At 41.4% G+C, this 20167-nt stretch overlaps 2 protein-coding genes across 3 annotated transcripts; both read left to right on the top strand.

Moving 5' to 3' along the window:
- Positions 1-515: 515 nt before the first annotated feature.
- On the top strand, positions 516-8471 carry LOC145459161 (proton-coupled folate transporter-like). Its single transcript, XM_080337793.1, has 10 exons — positions 516-1027; positions 1247-1353; positions 1406-1567; positions 2508-2633; positions 3764-4113; positions 4778-4959; positions 5122-5284; positions 6174-6257; positions 7713-7869; positions 8303-8471. The coding sequence occupies exons 1-10, from the start codon at positions 929-931 to the stop codon at positions 8355-8357; spliced, it is 1485 nt and encodes a 494-aa protein (XP_080193919.1). The 5' UTR covers positions 516-928; the 3' UTR covers positions 8358-8471.
- Positions 8472-10519: 2048 nt separating this feature from the next.
- Positions 10520-19954, top strand: LOC145459164 (uncharacterized). Of its 2 annotated transcripts, XM_080337798.1 has the most exons (5): positions 10520-11661; positions 12631-12759; positions 13031-15063; positions 15147-15968; positions 18540-19954. In XM_080337798.1, the coding sequence occupies exons 1-3, from the start codon at positions 11586-11588 to the stop codon at positions 13870-13872; spliced, it is 1047 nt and encodes a 348-aa protein (XP_080193924.1). In that variant the 5' UTR covers positions 10520-11585; the 3' UTR covers positions 13873-15063; positions 15147-15968; positions 18540-19954. The 2 variants fall into 2 exon arrangements, with proteins under 2 accessions (XP_080193924.1, XP_080193923.1); XM_080337797.1 differs by having other exon boundaries at positions 13031-15968.
- Positions 19955-20167: the final 213 nt, after the last annotated feature.

The following is a 20167-nucleotide window of genomic DNA, read 5'->3' on the forward strand; positions in this document are numbered from 1 at the left end:
ATATTTTAGAATAGGGAAAGGAGGACACTTTGTCAAAATTTTCCAACTTTGAAAACCGGCGGAAAATCCTGAAAAATTAGTCAATTTTTCCCACTTCGTTGTCGGTTGACTAAAAAACAAAAGGTCAACTTTCTCGCTCAGCGCCCAAAATACTGTTTATACCTTCACTTTATCAGGTGGTTGACTAAAAAGAAGTCAACTTTCGCTCAGCTCCCGAAATACCCGCATGAGCGTTAGTTCAGTGCTATTTTATGGTATCTCGGTCGAATTTGGCCGTGTGTTTTACCAGAATTCTAAAAAAAAAGGACAAAATATCAACAAGGAGGACATTTAGGCGTCCTCGGAGGACATTTTCAAAAACCCGAGAAAGGAGAACAAATCCTCCTAAAGGAGAACGTATGGTAACCCTAATACAACCGATACAGATATTATGCTTCAAGTTTTAAATCCAACCAAGTGTAGTTTTATGCCAGTCGCCAAGGCTGCACTCGAAAATTACTGCTAGACTGGAAATAAATCGTGATAGATATCACTTTCTGTTAACGAGAAGAGATATCCCAAGTATGACTGGTGAAGGACTCTGACCATTTTGCATTTTTAACTGCAATCATCGAAGCAGTCAGCTGGCGAATTGCAACTCGCGCAGATCGGAAATACCTGTATGATTTCAACTTTACCTCGTCGACAGAAAACGAATCTAATTGCTGGTAATGTCACGTGATCTTATCTTTCCACCGACAAAACATGTCATTTTAAACGTGCATGCTACCACAGAAAATGTAAGGCATAAGAATTCCAGTAGGTCTCAATCATTACTGCATTGATTGTGGTTTCGAAGTAATTGCGAACGGAAGATGCAAAGGTGATCAGATCACATTGACAGTATAGTGCAGAAGTCTATGGAGACTGCGTACCGTGGATATTAAGAATGCGTTGCGAATTTCCATATGCCGTGGAAGCTGTGGCGTTCTTCGCCTGTGCATGTCAATACTCGTTTGATACAGTTCAATACCAGTTCATATATCAGGTGAGAAATGATTGTACCATAACAATGTATACTCAGAATTTAACATAAGCATAGTAATTCCTGTCATTAAGCACCATCTCCCGTTGCTGGTTTGATTTGTTTAATAGGCTGTATGCCAAATCCGTGCTTTGGGAATCGATTGGATTTCAGTTTTCGAATTGCTGTCGAATTGCCTGGATTTTCTTTCACGGAAGTCGCTATTGACGTTTTTTTTTCAAGGTAGTGTCCGAGAATTTGAATTTCACGAAGAACCAATCTGTAGAATACTGTTCGGCGAATACCACTAGCAGCGTGGAGGAACAAGCAGTTGCCGACGAAGTTTCAAGGTAAGGTCATGATGCTATACCGAAGACATGAATGAAGTAATTTATACTCCAGATGGACACTATATTCCATGCTGTCTGGATACATCACGTGTTTCGTAGGATCGACCGTATTCACATCATGGAGCGATAAAATCGGGCGAAAGGCAGCTATTGCATTTCCTGTAGCGGGGACGTTGGTGGCAGCTACTATGCAATGCATTGTTATTGCTTATAGGTATGCTGCAGTCAGTGTAGTGATTCGCCTTGCGAGGTTTTGAATATCGATACTTTATAAATATAGCGAATATACCTTGGGTCTCAAACTCAAATCTCCTCGCGCGCCGATTTCCTAGTTTTTGCGGACTCCGCGGGCTGCAGCATCAATAATAGGGGTATTCAATGTCTTTGCAAGTAGGCAGTATAGGCCTAATTCGACGAGACCTTGCAGAGTGACATTACCAATCCCTCGTGAAAATGTGATTTACTATGTAGCAATTAACTCCCGGCACGAAAAATAACTTTCTTTCGACGTGGACCGTACAAAATGTTGTCGCTGGCCTTGAGACGCTCGCAAGAAGTCCGTAACATTTCCTGCAAAGCGTTGGTAAGTAGCCGTCGGCGAGTGGCGGGCAATCAATCACTAACCAAAGATCTTGATTAGTTGGAGTATGAAATTAAAAGCCCCTGATTGGCCGACAGACTGGTTTTGTGACCGGCATTGATTGTTTTTCGTTGTGTTGTGCTGGTTTACTGCCATTTCTGTTGGTGGCACTGCGGATATCTGAAATTATGTTTGTTGTTGATGTTACCATTGAGAGCACATAATACAACACAACAACCCTGTAAGTTGTTCTCTAGCCTCAGAATGAGTAAACCAGTGTTTGCATATATCAAACTACATATTTAGTCTTAATACCGCGCAACTTATATTGAATTGGTCATCACATATAATGTAATCCTCGTGATCGGAAATGTTGGTAACAAATGCGACACCACCTCGTGTCCTACATTTGGAGATTCCGCTGGAAACACTAGGCATAGGCCACCCCTTGTAGTTTCGTTCCCCTCGGCATGGATGGTCCGGTCCGTCCTAATCTTACTTGCCCATTTTTAATAGGTACAAATTAATACAAATGGTTAATACAAATAATGTTTTGACGTCATAATAATTTCAGGTTACCTCTGTATTCGCTGATAATAACCGAGCTGGTTTACGGCGCGTCTGGCAGTTATTCGGCACTCGTTAATATCGGCAGCGCTTATCTGAGCGACAATATACGCCCGGAAGAGAGGGGACGCAGGTTTGTCGAATTGTTTATTAGTTCTTGCTTATGCAGAGCAAGATTAGCCCGCTTGAAACGCCCCTGCATCAATCCCGTCGAAAGTCGTCTTGCATTACGACTTACGAGTAGGGTTGCATTTTAAACAAAAATCAATTAAAATAAAGATGTTTAAAACAAGGCTCTTGTTCAAATGGTGTTTTTTATTTTATTTTTGTATTTTTCAAGTCATGATGTCACCAATATATATATATATAATTGTGACGAGATAGTGGATTGACGTTCACAATTGAAAATATAGGGCAAATATAGCTACTTAGACGAAATATCTACGTGCTATAGCTGTTAAACAGACTATTTTGAGGTTTTCAACCATGCATCCCATATTGTATACGTTGGCTATATAGGGTGATGGGAGTCGTCCGTAGGCTCATACAACTTGTTTTTCGAGAAGTATTTACACAATTATGGCATAATTATTCAACTTGAAAAAATCAAAGAGAAGTATTTACACAATTATGGCATAATTATGCAACTTGGAGAAATCAAATTCTTTTAAAAGACTTTTGTTTAAATGCAACCCTAATTACGAGTGTGCTGGGTTTGGTCAATAGGGGCTAGCCGAGCATATGCTGGTTTCTTATGTTAGGTGTACTTCAAGGTGTAACCAAAGGTGGTCACAGTAGTCAGCTACGCCAGTAGAAGTAGTAAAAGTGTCGTACATTTGCGCTTAATTACAAGTAGAAGTAGCGATTTCTAAGACGTGTCAACCCTATGAGTGGAAGTAGAAAATTATAGCAAGTACGTTCGATAGTACCCTAGATTTGTTATAGCTAGAGGCAGTCTATTATAGCAGTCATCGGACATGGACGCTTTCGAAATAGCATGTTGCATCTTCGCGACTGCCGCAAAATGATAGATGACATGGCAAATGGTTGTAATATTATGAAATATATTTCAGTGATCCTGAAATAGGGACGATGTCGCCCGGTTTGCAAAACTATCCCTAAACTACTTTCATCTTCACAAAATCCAAAGTGTGAAAAGTAGTTCTGATTATTAAGTGGTAATACAAAGTGCAAATAGGCGAAACCTTTTATGGACTCATTCGTTACCACCCTTTCGCGTAACAAAATACCACCACTTTCCAGATTCACAATACTAGAGGTAGCAGCATCGATGGGTGGAGGCCTGGTGCAAATAGTTACCGGTTATTGGATCGAAAGCAGCGGATTTGTTCCGACCTCGATTTTCATCGCATGTTGCGCCGTTGTGTCACTGTCGCTCATATCCTTTATGACGTCGACGAAGAACGTCGCGAATGAATGCTCAGAGACCAGTCCACTGCTTCGGGACGAATCGAATGACGACGGATCGTATGTAGTGACTCCGAACACAACAGGCGAATCGCAAACGAATCTTTTTACCCTGCTCAAACAATTGGTTCACTCGTGGGAGATTTACACCACGAAGAGATGTGTTTGCGAAAACTGTATTGAAGGTTTGCTGAACTCCGATTATGCTTCGACCATATAGCCTAGCAATGCAGTGGTATGCAGTATAGCGTATACTGTGATGACCATAACTACCGTTAAGTTCTGTTTCGGTCCTCTGTATCGGTACATCACATCGCTGCAACACCTGGAGACTACTCGAACCAGAGTCGAGTTCAGAATCCGTTCATGAGTGCCGGAAGTTCATTTATCCGGGCTTTCTGATCGGCATCCGTCCGGCACAAGTGGTGTCTTATAAAAAGCCTGTAAAAACTGTCCGGTACTTCTGCAGCTCAGGAATCTTATAGATATTATCAGTCACCCTGGTCTAAAATGCGTAATGATGTCGACAAATCATGAATAATGAACAACGATCGCGCGAGTCGAAAGTAGTTCCATCCTGGACTTTAACACTAAAACTTCTGAGGGGCCCATGGGCGAATATTTTTTTTATCAGTGCGGTCTGACGTAGTGAAACGTACTTGTCAAGATGTCCGAGCCCAAATTTAAAGGGGCCAAGGTGCATTCGCCCCTGGCTATGGCACTATTCATCGACGCTTAGCGAGAAGTCGACGTGGACTATAGAACATTATGCTAGAAACGAGAACGCTTGTCTTGTCCCGCAACATTACGCGATCGATAAGTAATCCAAAGGCCGAATTCCCTGTTTAGACGGACGCGACAAGGCATCGCGTTGCCGGGATATCAAGAAAGGAAGACGATGGCGATTGTGGTTCTACGCGACGTCCTTTGCAATTTACATGTTTGCCTTGAATGGAGTTTCGATGTTCATCACGATGTTTCTCGTGTCGTATCCCGTATGCTTCACCCCGGACCTTGTGGGAGCTCAAGTGGTTTGTTGGGGGTGATTTTCTCGATTTTTGAAACGTCCCTACATAATAGTTTCGATGCAATCCTCAAAGATTTCGTATTGTACCCCAACCCGCTTTGGTTAGATTGTATGCGATTTACCGATGTGTAGCCTATACAATACAGATTCACTGCTCCATTCGCAGGGTCTCACTAATGGGCTAATTATCGCGGTGCCTGGTTTGCTCTGGCTATTCCAAGGCCTTTTCAATTTCGGCGGCCAAGCGATCATCATGCTGGGGGCGTTTGCCAGAATATGTTCCACTGCTATGATGAGTTTGGCTACGGGACCCGCGCTTGTGTTTTCAGGTATGTATTTGCCATCAACTGTCGAGTTTCAATGCTGAGAAAATGCCGCAAATCGTTAATTATTATTTCTTCGACGGAATGAAACTGCATGTTTTGATAGTAAGTGGCATTGTGATTGTCAAAATATTTTTTCGAGAACTGTAATTATACGCTCCTGACCACTATAAATTCGATGCAATTTTCCTCCGTGGAAGCTGCAAACCTCGACTAGTCGTTACGCAGCATGCGCTTGATGTAGTTCAGAGCTACGCACCTTCGTGAAAATAACATATCTGCGAAGTCATGATCAATCCACAGCATTGCCACGATTCGCGAAGCGCATTGTATTAGATAGGCCTATTATGGATGTTAAATACCAAATTATCTTGAATGCGATGTAGAAATAATTGATATTATATTCTTTGTGGTCTCAGAAAAGTTACATATTTGATTTTCCATATTATTCATACTGTTTTGACGTCATAAGTGACATTCGGCTTTCCAAGTCATGCACCACCCTCCATGCTATCCCAGTATTGCATGAGCGCCAAGCAGTGAAGTCAAGGATACCAGTGTTACGAATCAGGTCTTTGGTCTGACCCGGCCGGGGATCGAACCCACGACCTACCGATCAAGACGCCGGACGCTTCACCATTACGCTATCTTTTCGGTTCGAATACTCTATTCGAATACTCGATTCGACTCGACCCCTATAATACTCAATTCGAAATCAAATCACTCGTGTACACGATTTTGCCCATACTAGATAGAATACGCGACGTTATAGCATTGTTCATTTGACTATTGTAGAACTTGTCAGTGAGCTACGTACGGTCTAGCCTGGCCTAGCTGCGCTGATGTTCTGATTTATTGCGGTTTCAAGTCTAATTGTGGAATTTTCACCTTTCAGCTACAAGTTTGGCGGTGGTATATAATCTCACTACGTCATTCATCAGATCTGAAGCAACCCAATTGGTATCAGTTGACGAGCAAGGTACTAGTTATGCCGCTACAGCCAGAGGTCTCAAACATGCGGCCCGCGAGTTCATTTTGTGCGGACCGCGTCGACATTTTGGATTTTGGAGTATTGGATCATATTTAACCGCCACATATCTTTTTTTTTCATTTGAGAACTTCAAATTCGCTCTAAAACCACTCCAAAAACCGGAAACTACTCATTAAACGTCACTCTCACATCACTTTCAAAAGTTAGCCTGCAGTGGAAGATCAGCTATTACGTCACATTACCTTTTTATGATGATAAAACTCGACCTGCTGATGATTTGGGACTGCAAATTGTGATTTGGACTTGGACATGACCTTTTGTAGGATTAGCCTATTCGAATTCGGACTGAATGTGTGATAAAATAAAAATGACTGGAGTAGAGTCTGGTCGAACGTTGCAATCAAATAAGGACTAGTGACTCGGAACGCCGTGCTTAGTTTGTTGCGTCCGTGGTTGTATACCATCAGACTGTAATGGGGAATAGAAATATATCAAAAGGTCGTAGCTTCCGTTGCGTTGCGTAGCGTATTTAGCCAGCTAAGCAGGCCGGTATGACAACCATTGTCATTCTGCTGCCCCTGCTGTACAGTTAGTTACTTCCTGCGTCATCTTGGGTCTCTTGATCCATGTTATTATCGCCAATCAAAGGTGGCGAGTAAGGTAGTGATACGCTCCACACCTCTTACACCAATGGATTCTTCGGCGATTGGACATTTCGATTACTATGTCCTGTTCCAATATTCGAAGGTAAATCTAACGCTGATTTAATTTGACTTCATTGGTAATGACATGATCAACCGCCTGGTTATCCGGAGTATACCGGAAGCCCAGATTCGGATATGCTGCTTCTATGCTCTGATATCAGATCAATGTTTATTCGATTTTGAAATATTCTACCAATGAGGCCGCCTACAATTCTACATGTTATTGTGGCACGTCAAATGTCCACTAGCTTCAAAATTGTAACGCGACAGCTTTTACGATGTCGTGATGAATTTATACGATCACACTGAGTTTATAACTAATTATTTTGACACACTATGCCAAGTTCAACAACAATTTGATTGAAATATTTACGTGCTAGACGTGCTAGGCGTGGATTCACAATAGCAAATCACATTTCCACGATGTGTGTGAAATGCCAGTTTAAAAGGTCCCGCTAAATAGCGCCTAATCACAAATACATTGAATACCGCTATTATTGGCGGTGCGGCCCGCGGCGCCATCAAAACTCAGGAAATTGGCCCGTGAGCACATTGAGTTTGAGACCTCTGTGCTGCACAGTACTGAATAGCACTGTACTGTACGGCTACATATGCTTGATCCCTATGTAAAAGTGTAGGTATAGCATGCCGGCATAGGCTATGGCCTACATATGCTCGTTGGGCAATACCCAATTTGCATGTGCTATTGAGCTAACGTTTGATACATGTCAATTTTAAGGTGCTGTTTTAGCGATGGTGTCTGCGTTGGAAAACCTTGCGAGCATTTTCGGTCCTCTTGTCTTCCTTACGTTGTACCCATCCACGTTGCATATATTTCATGGATTTTCTCTCGTAGTCGCAGCGATGCTGTATGCCATTGTATTTTTCATGATGACGTAAGTACAGAGGCGTGTTCTAATGTACTTCGCGGTACAGTCCTGTGAAACATTTGTTGAGGTGGTAGAAAAGTGAGTAGCCAGACCCATTTATCGGCCATGTTGGTGTTAGGAGGTGATCGTCCAGAATAGGTGTCTTTCGGTACCAGATCACTCCTCGGCTACTGTCGCGGTAATTCGATGCCCTAATCCCTGAACAGGAAATCTATATTGACGTGTCTTGGGATATAAGTATTTCCTCCGGACTCTATCGCTAATTATGAAGAATAAACCACCCACGAAGAGCGTGCCCTTCTCTATAGCCTTCACTTCCATATCAGCTTAACGCTTGTTAGCCCCTGTTTTTAATTTTACTTTGACCTAGCACGACACAGACAAAATAAGTACCTCCTTCATAATACTGTTACATGCATTTGCCTCTTATTCATTTCAGAGCCGTCTGGATCGCAAATCGTCGCAAAGTTTATATGTCGAAGGATGATTCCTGACGGATATAGTATCTGTAGATGGTAGTTGTCTTCTGTGGACATTCAACTTTTCCCTCTACTGATCCATTGAAAAATCCATTTTCTGTTCTTTAGCAATAAAATTACATCATGTAATGGTTATAGAGTATAGTAACGATCGGGCTAACGCTACTACTCCGGATCTTTTGTACACGCTCTGATGAGGTAATCTTGCGTTGAAGTTATATTATTTGTCATTCTTCACGCGACCTAATGCGATCTTGGTGGTTCCGTCACATTGGACTGGTCCGACCGTCCGTGTCCCTGGGAATAGCATGCTGCCGACCTTGCATTTAAGCCTCATTGAATACAAATATTTAAAAGGCTTTAAAATAGATTTGACTACCAGATGAAGTGATATCGCAAAGAGCTATATGCAGTGCCAAGTGGTCAATACATTGTCACTCGTTACCTTGGATTGCTATTTGTTGTAAGCATGTATCCAGACGAATCACCGTGCGTGCCTCGATTGAAAGTCAGGTACATGCCGCACGTATTCGATGATGCCTGATAAATGCATTGCAGTTATTTCCCACCTTACTGCAAATCGAAAGTCCGTATCAGTCAGTCAGTCAGTTAGTTGAGGAATATAGTACTTGTCCGACAGCAATGATCAAATTTCTTATAACTGATGAGAACAACCAAACATTATTTTAACTAATACGGACACTATCGACTGTCGACTTGCACGATTCAAAAGAAGTTTCGAGTCCTACCAGGGTTGGTGCTTGACATCCCCCTATGATGTATAGCTGTACCGGGTTGTGAGAAGTATGTCTCCGAGACATGGTTTTCTCAGTCATGCTAACTAGCTATCATGTTGAATACTAGCGGACTATGTGCTATTATGTGTGGATAAAATATATGATTTTCGATGTATTTACTGAGCAGAGCTATAATGTGATGCAAGACAAACCAAGCAGTGAGCTTCAAAATACGTCGTCGCTACTGTCAATATCTTGATGTATCGCATTATTTCATGTTCATTTTTGACATAGTCCTTGTAAGATTAAAATTAGTACTAAAAAGTTGAGTAATTGTACTTTCATTACGATGAATTGAAATGCTGTAATCGTTATATAGTCGATTACGATTACAAGACGCGTTTACCGCATACATTTGCTGCTCAGAGAATATTGACCACAGCAATGGCAATGAAATCAGCAAAATTATGACAATATTAATTTACCACGGCGTGTTCCAGCTGTTCCAATTGGCCACCCCCTTTCATTAATGGTGATACATACATTACATATAATTGTATAATGTATACATGTAAGTAGACCGATTGTATATGCGTTTAAAATTGAAAGTCTGTACTTTTCTGGGCAATAAGGACGACTTGATTGCACAGGTCGCTAGCTGTTTTTTACACTATAGGATGAGCTGAAAATAGACCCGAGCTATTCTTATATAGATTATTTGGTATTTACAAAGATATATGACTGCAACGCAACAGTGACGCGTCTTGGTGATTCTATAAGATACCACGATGAGAATCTGCATTGCCAGATGCACATCACCATAATATTTAATATTTATGTGGTCATGCCACACGGCGTGGATACCACTATACCAGTATGTATAGGAACTTGACCAGGCATATTCAGATTACCAGGACACACTTCATGCCAGGGTAGACAGGGAAGAGGGAAATGCGTCAGTTTGCAGAATAAGCTAATGGAACGCCATTAACTCGCCTGAACATATTTACATGCTGAAAGAGAATAGAACGTCATATATTGGATTCCGATATCTACACGAAATCACCATGTCACCATAGTCATCAATGCGTCAGTCACACGGTTGCCCGACATATGAGCATGCGACACAATGGAAAACGACAGTTCAGCATGGAACACATCAGCATGCGTCACTTCAGCATGTGACTGTATAACCCAAAAACTTACCCTAACCCGAAACATAGCCTAACCTAACCTAACCTAGCCTAACCTAACCTAAAGCCTAACCCTAACCCAACCATAAATCCAACCCTAACCTACCCCTAACCCGTAATTTAACCCACATGCTCATGTGTCGCATGCCAAATTGTCGCATGCCGAAGTCTCGCATGCTGTAATGTCGCATGCTCATATGTCCACGGACCAGTCACACATATAGCAATATACGTATGTCGTATATTGTTTTTACAATGATCTATGGCTACATAACATGTCAGTGGGTGTTACTCTGCACATACAAGTGGTATATTGTCATTCCCGACAAGAACGAGCGCCGGTGTGGCTCATCGTGTGTGCAAGGACTGTCATAGCAGTGCTGAACAAATAACTGATGTATTGGCATAGCCTAATGGTAAATATCCGATGCTTTGCAGTCAATCATGGCAAATGGTGACGGTACCGCATAGATGTCATTGTGTAAATGTGTAGAGGCTGGTTCCAGAAATGGGTATGCACCAGCTACCGATAGTGTACTAGGCTATGCTATCGTATTGTGTTACTGATGCTTTGATGATTCCATTTTTATAGCTTGGGCTCAATGCAACTAATGTATGTTATTCATATTGTGCAAAATCCTGTGATTACAGTAATTGGTTCAACCCGCTCGAAGTCGTTTCAACATTTGGCATTCAGAGCAGTCGTCATGTATACCAGTTGTATGTTTTAAATGTCAAATACATTGTAAATGATTTAAGCGATAGTAGGTGGTGCCGAGAAAATAGACTTAGCTATAACCGTGACATTTCATTAAGCTCTAAAAGTTTGTGATATTCGTGAGTATAGATTCAACTACAAAGCATATCGGTGTGGTTTAGAGTACAGTCGTACAAACTCTAAATACTTGACATATAAGATATTCTAAATTTACTACAAACGCAGCTAAAGCCTTTTCGTCAGCCGTGAAGAGTTGGAATATTTCTTTTCTGTGAGTTGGGAGCTAAAGTTGCATTAATAAATTTCTTCGAGCCATACTATCCGGTTCGATTTGAAGTAGCAGGGAGACATAAAAAGTCGATCCCGACAAATTTTAATTTCATTCGGTAATATTCATAGTACGCTTCTTTGCATATTGAGTCGGGAGAAAGTTCCGTAATGTCTCTTTACCGCCCCAAGCCCTACCGATCTGAGTCGTGATTTTTCGGTGCCACGCATATATTCAGGTATATTCCGCGTTTATTCCTGCGGTCTACTGCGGATACACAGGCGTAGGCCTATTATAGTAACCGTAGTATTATATTGACAAAACAAGATGACGGAATTGGAAGATGATGCTTCTTATTGTGGAACCGATCTAGATCTGAATCTGAATCTGGATGATGACGCCGGTGGGTTTGACCCTAATATGTCAAGTGAAGACTATAGTACAAACTATATACGAACTCATAGGCTAGTGACATTTCAGTTGCAAAAATTGTACATATATAATAGCTCAATTTTACTCCACCGCATACACCTGGGGTTGCATTTTAAACAAATGATGTTTTAAAACACTTTAAAACACCATTTAAACAGTGTTTAAAAACGCCTTTGAAATGTTTTATTTTTCAAACGTTGTATAATTATATCATAATTGTGTAAACACTGTCAATAAAAACATGAAGTATGAGCCTGCGGACGATCTGCATCCGATATACGCGACGTATATATACGATATGGAATGGTTGGAACCCTCGAAATCGTCGTCGGTTCAACAGTTAGTACACGCAGATACAGGTCATTGGTACGGAATGGGTGTTCTGATGATGATGATGACTGCCCACTGTAAAAATGCTGCATAACGATGTAGTCCTAGTTAAAGATATTTTTGCTCCGTTTATGACAGGGGTCGGAAGCCTTTTTCGTCAAAGGGGCGATATTTACCTTATATCTTCATTTGGCAATGTCAATACGACGTGACGTCACAATTAAGGATTCGCGACGTCATGGTTACACAAATAAACAATAAAAACATAATTCAAACAATAAGGGCCATGTTTTAAAAATGTTTGTTTTAAATGCAACTATACATACAACTGTTAATTTTTTAAGCATATTCCAGCAGGTACCTCTATTTTGTGGTACGAAACGGATGGCCATTACAATATAATATATATCTGGGGTTGGTAGCCTTTCCTGTGCATATTGTATACCAAACGTCACAATATCAACAACTCGCGCGTCATAAAATTTGTGTATGTAATGGTGCTTATGTAAATCTATTTCATAAAATGACTGTCAATTGTTCGAACTCTCGAAAATTCGCCTAAAGATAGTGTGACCTGGAGACTGAACGTTATTATGTACTTTCATTACAGACGCGCCACGGAAAGAAGACGAAATTTTTCACATACTCGACATGATGAAAAACAATGAGAAACTATCACAATCGCAGCATCAAACTATACTATCCATCAATTTTTCGCTCCAAAAATATATACAAGAAGGTAATTGTACGAGAACTGCAATGGGACTTGATGTACACCGTGAGATTTCTGTCCACTCCTCGTATTTTAGGTCTAACGTTTCTGATAACATATAATTCTCGACTAATGTGTGGTCATGGTCATCGAAATGTTCAAATGTATATGGTTTTCGGAGTATTAATCGACAATAGTCCATCCATTTCATTTGTTATTTATGCGTTATCAGAAGCATAAATCAATTCTTGAAACTATTTAGTTGATTATCAAGCAACTCAGCACTTCTCTTTCACAGAAATCGGCGTCGCAGACATTGTGATGAGATACGAGGATATCGATTCATTGCTGAAAATCTCGAAGGACTTAATATTTCTCAATCTATGTCTAAAAACGAGCGGAACTATAGAAGAAAGTCAGTCTAGCAGGCATGACACGATACAAATAATATGCTCGCTAATAAAGACCCGCTCGAAAGAGCTTTCCGAGACAGCAACAGACTGTGACTTAATGCAATGCGGCAGAATTCTCACATCGTCCAACAGAACCATTCACGGTATCGTGGCTCTTTATGCGTGTGCCAGAATGAATAAGCTGAGAGGACTGGGCGATGCGTCGGTGGACAATATACAGAAGTGCGCCTGGATGCTGACTTTTTCTTTCGATAAACTCGCAGGAGACAATCGATTTTCTGAGTTGGCAGTTAATTGCTTCATTCCCTTTTTGACCACCGAACTAACCAAATTCATTCGATCCGTCAGAACTTCCTGCCACAAATTCCGCACGGAAAACGAAGCCTGGTGCCTTTTGAGGATGGGGCTGTGCTACAGCAGTTTCGGCGATTACAAAAAGTACGCCATGACTTGCGAGGAAGCAGTGCATATTCTAAGGAGGAGGTTTAAGAAGGACGCGCGAACCCACCAGGTATACGGCACATGCCTCGGCAACGCTGCCGCCGCGTATATTGAATGCCGGGAGGCAGAGAAGTCGAAAGAGTTACTTTCTAGAAGCAGGGAAGCTTTCGATTACGCGCGAGACTGCAGTGTCAGGGACAAGGAATACGCGCTATATATTCTGAATTACAATGAGAATATCGTAATAATATCTCGCGAGGATATACCTCTCGAAACAGAACTATGATAATGAAATCAAGGTTTTCGACATACGGAGAAAATTTGAAACATAAACAAGAAGGTATTGATGGTATCACGTTCTCACTGCTTACGTGTTACTGTAATTCGTGACGAATAAGCGACGAAACTTCCATTTCGACGTGGAAATCTACATCGACTGAGGTTAATTAGTAAAACCTACTAATGATGCAATACTCTACTTTTTCTCTCCGGAATTTTTCACACGGCATATGCACGCAATTTCATAATATCAACAATAGTCCTACCAATGGCGTACTGCAAATAGCTGTGCGTTATTCATGCAACGTAAGCTTATATTGATCACCGAACCTTTTTGTAAATAGATCCATTCTAATGAAAATACATCGCGAACGGAGTAACAAGAGAAGGGAAGATTCTCAACAGATGTCAGACTGTGCAAAGCAGTGTAACCGACTAACCGTGTTTATATATTAATCGACGTCTTCTGACCTATATAAACAGTCATTTTTTTAAAGATGCCGAGAAATAAAAGCAATGAAGTGATGTCACGGAAATAGAGTGAAACAACAAAAGAAAATTGACGTCACGATGAAATAAATCTCCTTTTTGAGAGGGTGAGTGGGTTTGACCCATTTTGCCAATTTGGTTAAACAGTGCTGTGTGCCAATGTTACAGATACAGAAGTGATACAATGGCTCGACCAGCTACTACTTAGCCTTAAAGAGACACTGCGTACTAAATATGACGTGGTCTCAAATTAAAGATAAAAGTGTGAATGTTTTTTTGCAAACATTTTCCTCAGAAACTCACCTTATTCAAATTGTAGGTAATGGATTTTCACGAGTGTTGCTTATAAGTGCAGCTTGAATACGGCGACTGTATGGGGAAAATGCTTGCTGGCAAAAATGTTATTACGCTGGTATCTTTAATTTGCGAGTAGTAGCGGAGTGTCATAAAATATTCTTTACCAACTTTTATTCCATCGCAGCGGAAGTCATTTCAGGTCTCGCGTTCGTGGGAAGATTTTGTTATGAGTCGCGCGGGAAGCTGTATTACGTAACACTTCTGTAATTTTAGAAAACACGAAGCGTTTAGAAATGCTCTTTAACGTGATGATGGAAGGATAAGTTGCTAATGTGCGGAATTCTATATACTCAACGATAGGAATAAACTTACTATGTGTGCTTTCATGTTTACTACAGTCATCGGGGGAGAGGTGAGTAGGCCTACTTCAACTGTGCCAGGTCACCGTGATCGTGTAAGCGCAGCATAATACGGAAAGTATTGCGTATTTTTCAGAACAGTGTAGTGCTAATGCATCACAATTTGCATAATACATAAGAGGTTAGGCGCCGTTGCAACACAATGTGTCAGCGATTCGGACAAAAGCGTCTTACAAGTTACAACACACATCGTCACGGTGGTGTAACCGTCGCCGTTGCCAGGGAGATCAATGCGAGAGAATTCTTATCACAGAGCGTGTCGACAGCGATTCCGCCGAGTCACGATTTGTCGGTTTTGCCACTGCTAAGCAGTATCAACGCTATTCCCGTTTCCTGCTTGGGCTGGTGATAAATAAAGTACGAGTAGTATGAATAGAAATATATAAGTATACTGTGTCATCCTTGTAATCTTATGTGAGAGACACAACTTTCGTTTCTGTTGACGAGTTGTTCAAGTGTGTCGGTAAGGAACTCCGCCGCGGTCGAAACCAATGTTTGTAGAGTAAACCAGGTTTTGCGGTGTTTTTGAATTGATTTCTTCGTGTTTGACTCTACGAGCGATCACCGCTCTCGTTTTTTTCCCATTATTCATTACTACGAATATTCGAAACTCAGTTGAAATAATTCTGCCGCGATACCGGTCGCAGTTATGGCCCTGCGTGGCTTCGAAGAAGAGTTCGCGCGAAGCGAATGCGTCGAGCAGCTTGTTTTGGTGACCAAATTCACTGCTCGCAAGGTTCTCAGCGCGTTGATGTCTTGCATGCGGCTGCAGGAGCGGCACGGAATACCAGCTTTGCATTTCCTGCGGGGCTTACGCGGAAGAGACCTAGCCATAGACGCGGAGGAGATATTTCTCAGCTTACTGCTACAGTTCAACACCGCTTCCGCCTAGAATCAGGTAAGTTTCAACGATCATTTGACTGTCCCATTGTTAGGCGCGAACGCAAATTGTGTCGCAAGTGTCTGTAGTAGCGGCATAGACAGCCTAGTCCTCGTGGATTAAAATAGGCTGGTAAACATGCGGGCAACTGCCATGCTACACCAGCTCCATTTTCTTTTTTTTTTGTTTACGCGACGTATTCCCTGACGCCAACAAATATAATGGACAGCGGACGCTCTTATTGGATCGCTTTGATAACTAACTTCACAATGGTCGCGAATAACTATTGTGAAGCGAGCTGTTGATTATTCTGATTTACCACCGCTTTGGATTACTTGGGGAATTCCCGTCCATCAGTATTATGTTCTGTTGGTGTCTTAGGAGTGTGGCGGTGTAGCTACGACTATGAGGTCGTACAAACATTTACAACTGACTGTCAATGCCAAGAAATTCAAGACACGACATGGGTGGTGTACGAAACGCATTTAAACCGGCTTAACCTCGAGATGATTTATTCTGGTGCTAACGGATGCTAATCCTTCGCAAGAAGTTGCTCATGACTCTGCTGCAACCAATAACAAATCCGCATCAATTTTAATTAAGGCGCTATCATTCGCAGACATTGTTTATGCAGTCACGCGCCATGCCTTAGGCGCGAAGCTGGTGTTCCCGTGCGCTTCATGTCGCTTGGTACTGTTGGTATTATGCGTTCCGACGTGACAAACTGGCAATAGTCATCAGGAAACGATTTATGTTGCAACAGAGGTAATGAACGGGTTTTAATGATCAACCGCTCTTGCTAGCTGCCTGTATTCGCTCTCGCAATGCGTACGCGCGTATAATACCACAAACACACCAAACATCATCCATGGGTGTCCGACAGCCCATACCCATCCAATGGCCACATGTCACCGATTACATCCTGTTTGCCCGTACGCCCTGTAGCACCAATAACGAATTTATTTCATGACAATAACCGCCTAGCTATTATACGATTATACACTGAGCAAAACTGATCTTCAACATTCGTATACTTCATTATGCGTGTGATATGGTTTATATATATTAGTATGTAACAAAATGCAACGGAAAAATGAATGCATCAAGTGGTGTGAGTGAAATTCACATACATTTTTGGTGCATTTGTCGTTGGTGACGATTGAGCAGTGCCGATAGAATATTTAAAATCAACTGTGATACATGGCAAGTTCGTGCTATCGCGGCGACTATCAGCAACTCAACGCGGTCACGGCGAGTTCAAGTTAGTGAGGCATAGAAATAAACAAATCCAACCGAAGCACGTTTTCATGGCAAGTTCAATGTTATTAAAATCAAGGTTGAAGAAGATTATCGTATTGACAAGACTGCTGCAGGTGTGCAGGCAACACGGCGTGCAGTATATATCAATTTGTATCAAAATTAGAATCAGCGTGCCGATTAAAGCGTGAAATATTCTGGGCAATGTTCGTAACCACATGCCTTTCCTAAATAATATAGATATATGTACCAGGGTAGTTGTTCTCTTACTCCGGGTTCGCTGATGGAGCCGCGAAAACGTATATCAAGGATATATGGCACAGTGAGCGCCGTTATGGTCGATCCAATTCCGATATCGCCAATATACCATTGGTAAACATTACGCATCATACCAACTCGAACCACATTACTTTATTACCTTCTATAATCCGTTCGAGGCGATCACAAATAGGTATTAAAAACTTTAATGCTCAAGTCACTATCAACAATTCATACTCCTGTTACAATTCTTTAATTAAAATGATAATTATACCTTCATGCTTCATCGATTATAATTTCGGAACTATGGGTAAACTTAACACAATAATAATTCGTGATAATTCTGTCACGCGGTACACTCGGCAAATATATTACTTGACGAATGCTTCATGAGTGTCTGACCAATTCAATGATGTGAAGCCAGGATAGCTGACTTATACCGAGTATATGTATGTATTTTACAGTAGGCCAATATCCCCATGAACTGCATTTTTTGCCGCAAGCACGTAAATTTTCCTTATCAAGTTCCATACTGTAGTATAGCAGTTAATGTGTAGTTATTTGTACTTCATTGGTGCATATTATTAGTTATACATACATTGGCAGGCATATATAGTGTGGCCACATCGTCCTAGCTCCTTTCAATCATGACCACTTGAGAAATTAGATATTCTATTCTACGTTATCCATTCCATGCTACGTCTGTCAATCCGGTGCATGGTGTTATTTTGATAGTTGTTGCCTGCACAGTGTACAATGCACATAGTAGTAAAGATTACTCCAGGATCCATTACCCGGCTGTAGTACAGTTACGGTCAAATATGTGAATCATGAGTAGCATGCTAGGCTGTGACTTATAAATTTACAGCTCACCGTTGTCAGTTGTGCCTCGGTAATGGTAGCTCATTCTTGAGTATTCTTGATGGAAGGTTTTGTCATACCCCCAACGCAAGATAACAATATCTTACAGCGGAATCGCAAGACAAGACATACTGTGACAGTAGGCCTATATATGCTCCGTATCGGAGCAACGGTTTCATCCACAACGCCCGTGTTACCTCCGATATTTTTTAGGATGAACGACTCGGAGAATCAATGACCTCGTGACTCAGCATCGACGATCCCGCAATACAAACATCGCTTCGCTGGAAGCAAATATAGCGGGAAAAGTTGTCACGGTGTTACATGAGTCAATTGGACGAGATAGCGCGACTTTTTTGCGGAAACCAGTATTATGTCTGATTGAAACATTTGAGATTTCTTCAGGGGGTATTCGCATGCGAAACACTTGCTTGCAACGTACTTGCTTGAAGAGTCATGACGCCAATATGCAAGATTGATTGATACATACTGCGACGATTTATGCATTGTATATATTGTATATTCTTGAGTCATTTGAACCAAGAGGGTGGTGGCTGATACAAGAGGCTGATTATCCTTGAGGCCTGTCGCGATGCTGCGTAGCATCCGTGCCACAGCTGCAACAAGAATGGGCTGCATCCGAACGAGGTCGACTCCAGGATTGTTATCTATATGCTGGGGTTTATCTGAGATCCTACTCGCTACCGGAATCTCATAAGCGTTGTCTTACGAAATCCTAGATTCTGGGACGACAGTGGCCCGTGTTGAAATTCCGCAGCTCCGGAATTATAAAATGACAGATGTTGTCGAAACACCAAGAACTGTCAGAAACGCTGACATTGCAAGAACTCAATAAGACAGCTTATCACTCAGCGGCGTATCCACGTGGCCAATTTCAATGCATCCTTGGTTTTGACGCGAACTCCTTGCCAATATCCTATGCAATTTTTCTCGTTGATATTTTGAAAATCATCATTTCTATAAACGGCATTTATGAATGAGTTAGATCAGATGCTGTACTGTAACAGCGTGGCATACTTATTTAAATTAACCTGCAATTCGACCATATTGCCAAATCGTCACAACCACTTCTCAGAGCAAAGAATACGCGCGCGATAACTGAATCGTAAAGATGCAGTGTTATTGACTTACCACGCTGTCGCCACACCAACACTGTTACAATCATTACTCGTATATAGCATACGCAGTTGCTTCCAATTTCGCATATCAAGTATATAATTACATCACCCGTATGTGAAGTGAACTGTATTTTACATTCCAACTATACCCTTACTCTTATATCGGATGGCAAACTTCGTACAGCATTACTGTTCAGTGTTCAGTGTTTAGTGATCATGTCATTTGGGCGTAGCCCTTGATAATCGCATTACCTTTTTAATGACAAGATCTCGATATTGATAACGCATTATAAACAATGAATTTGCGCGGGATACATGCTTATCTGATGTTTTATGCCAATTGAAATTATTTGCCTAAAGCTATCGAACGTAGAATTACATGTTGCAGGCCCCAACAGTCAGCGAATGGTACAGATAGAGGCCTTATGCATTATTATACTCCTTGACTGTGACACGATTTTCTCATGCAATAAAGTTTCATAATTGTAAGCATGACGCGTACAGCTTATGTATTTCGGTAGAAAGTTCGATTTTGCGACTGCTGCAGGTGTTCCCGTCATCAGCAGGATAAATTCGTAGAATCGTTCAATAGACGGAGCTAATGCTGGGTAATCATGTTCGGAGAAGAATGAGGCATTTGCTAGTCATTCTAACGAACCAAACAACTGACATGCCGTGAAATAATCTCATATAGTATATCAA

Source organism: Botryllus schlosseri, chromosome 16, assembly GCF_051294905.1.
Source record: "Botryllus schlosseri isolate E-star chromosome 16, Bs_hap1, whole genome shotgun sequence".
NCBI classification, from domain to species: Eukaryota; Metazoa; Chordata; class Ascidiacea; order Stolidobranchia; family Styelidae; genus Botryllus; species Botryllus schlosseri.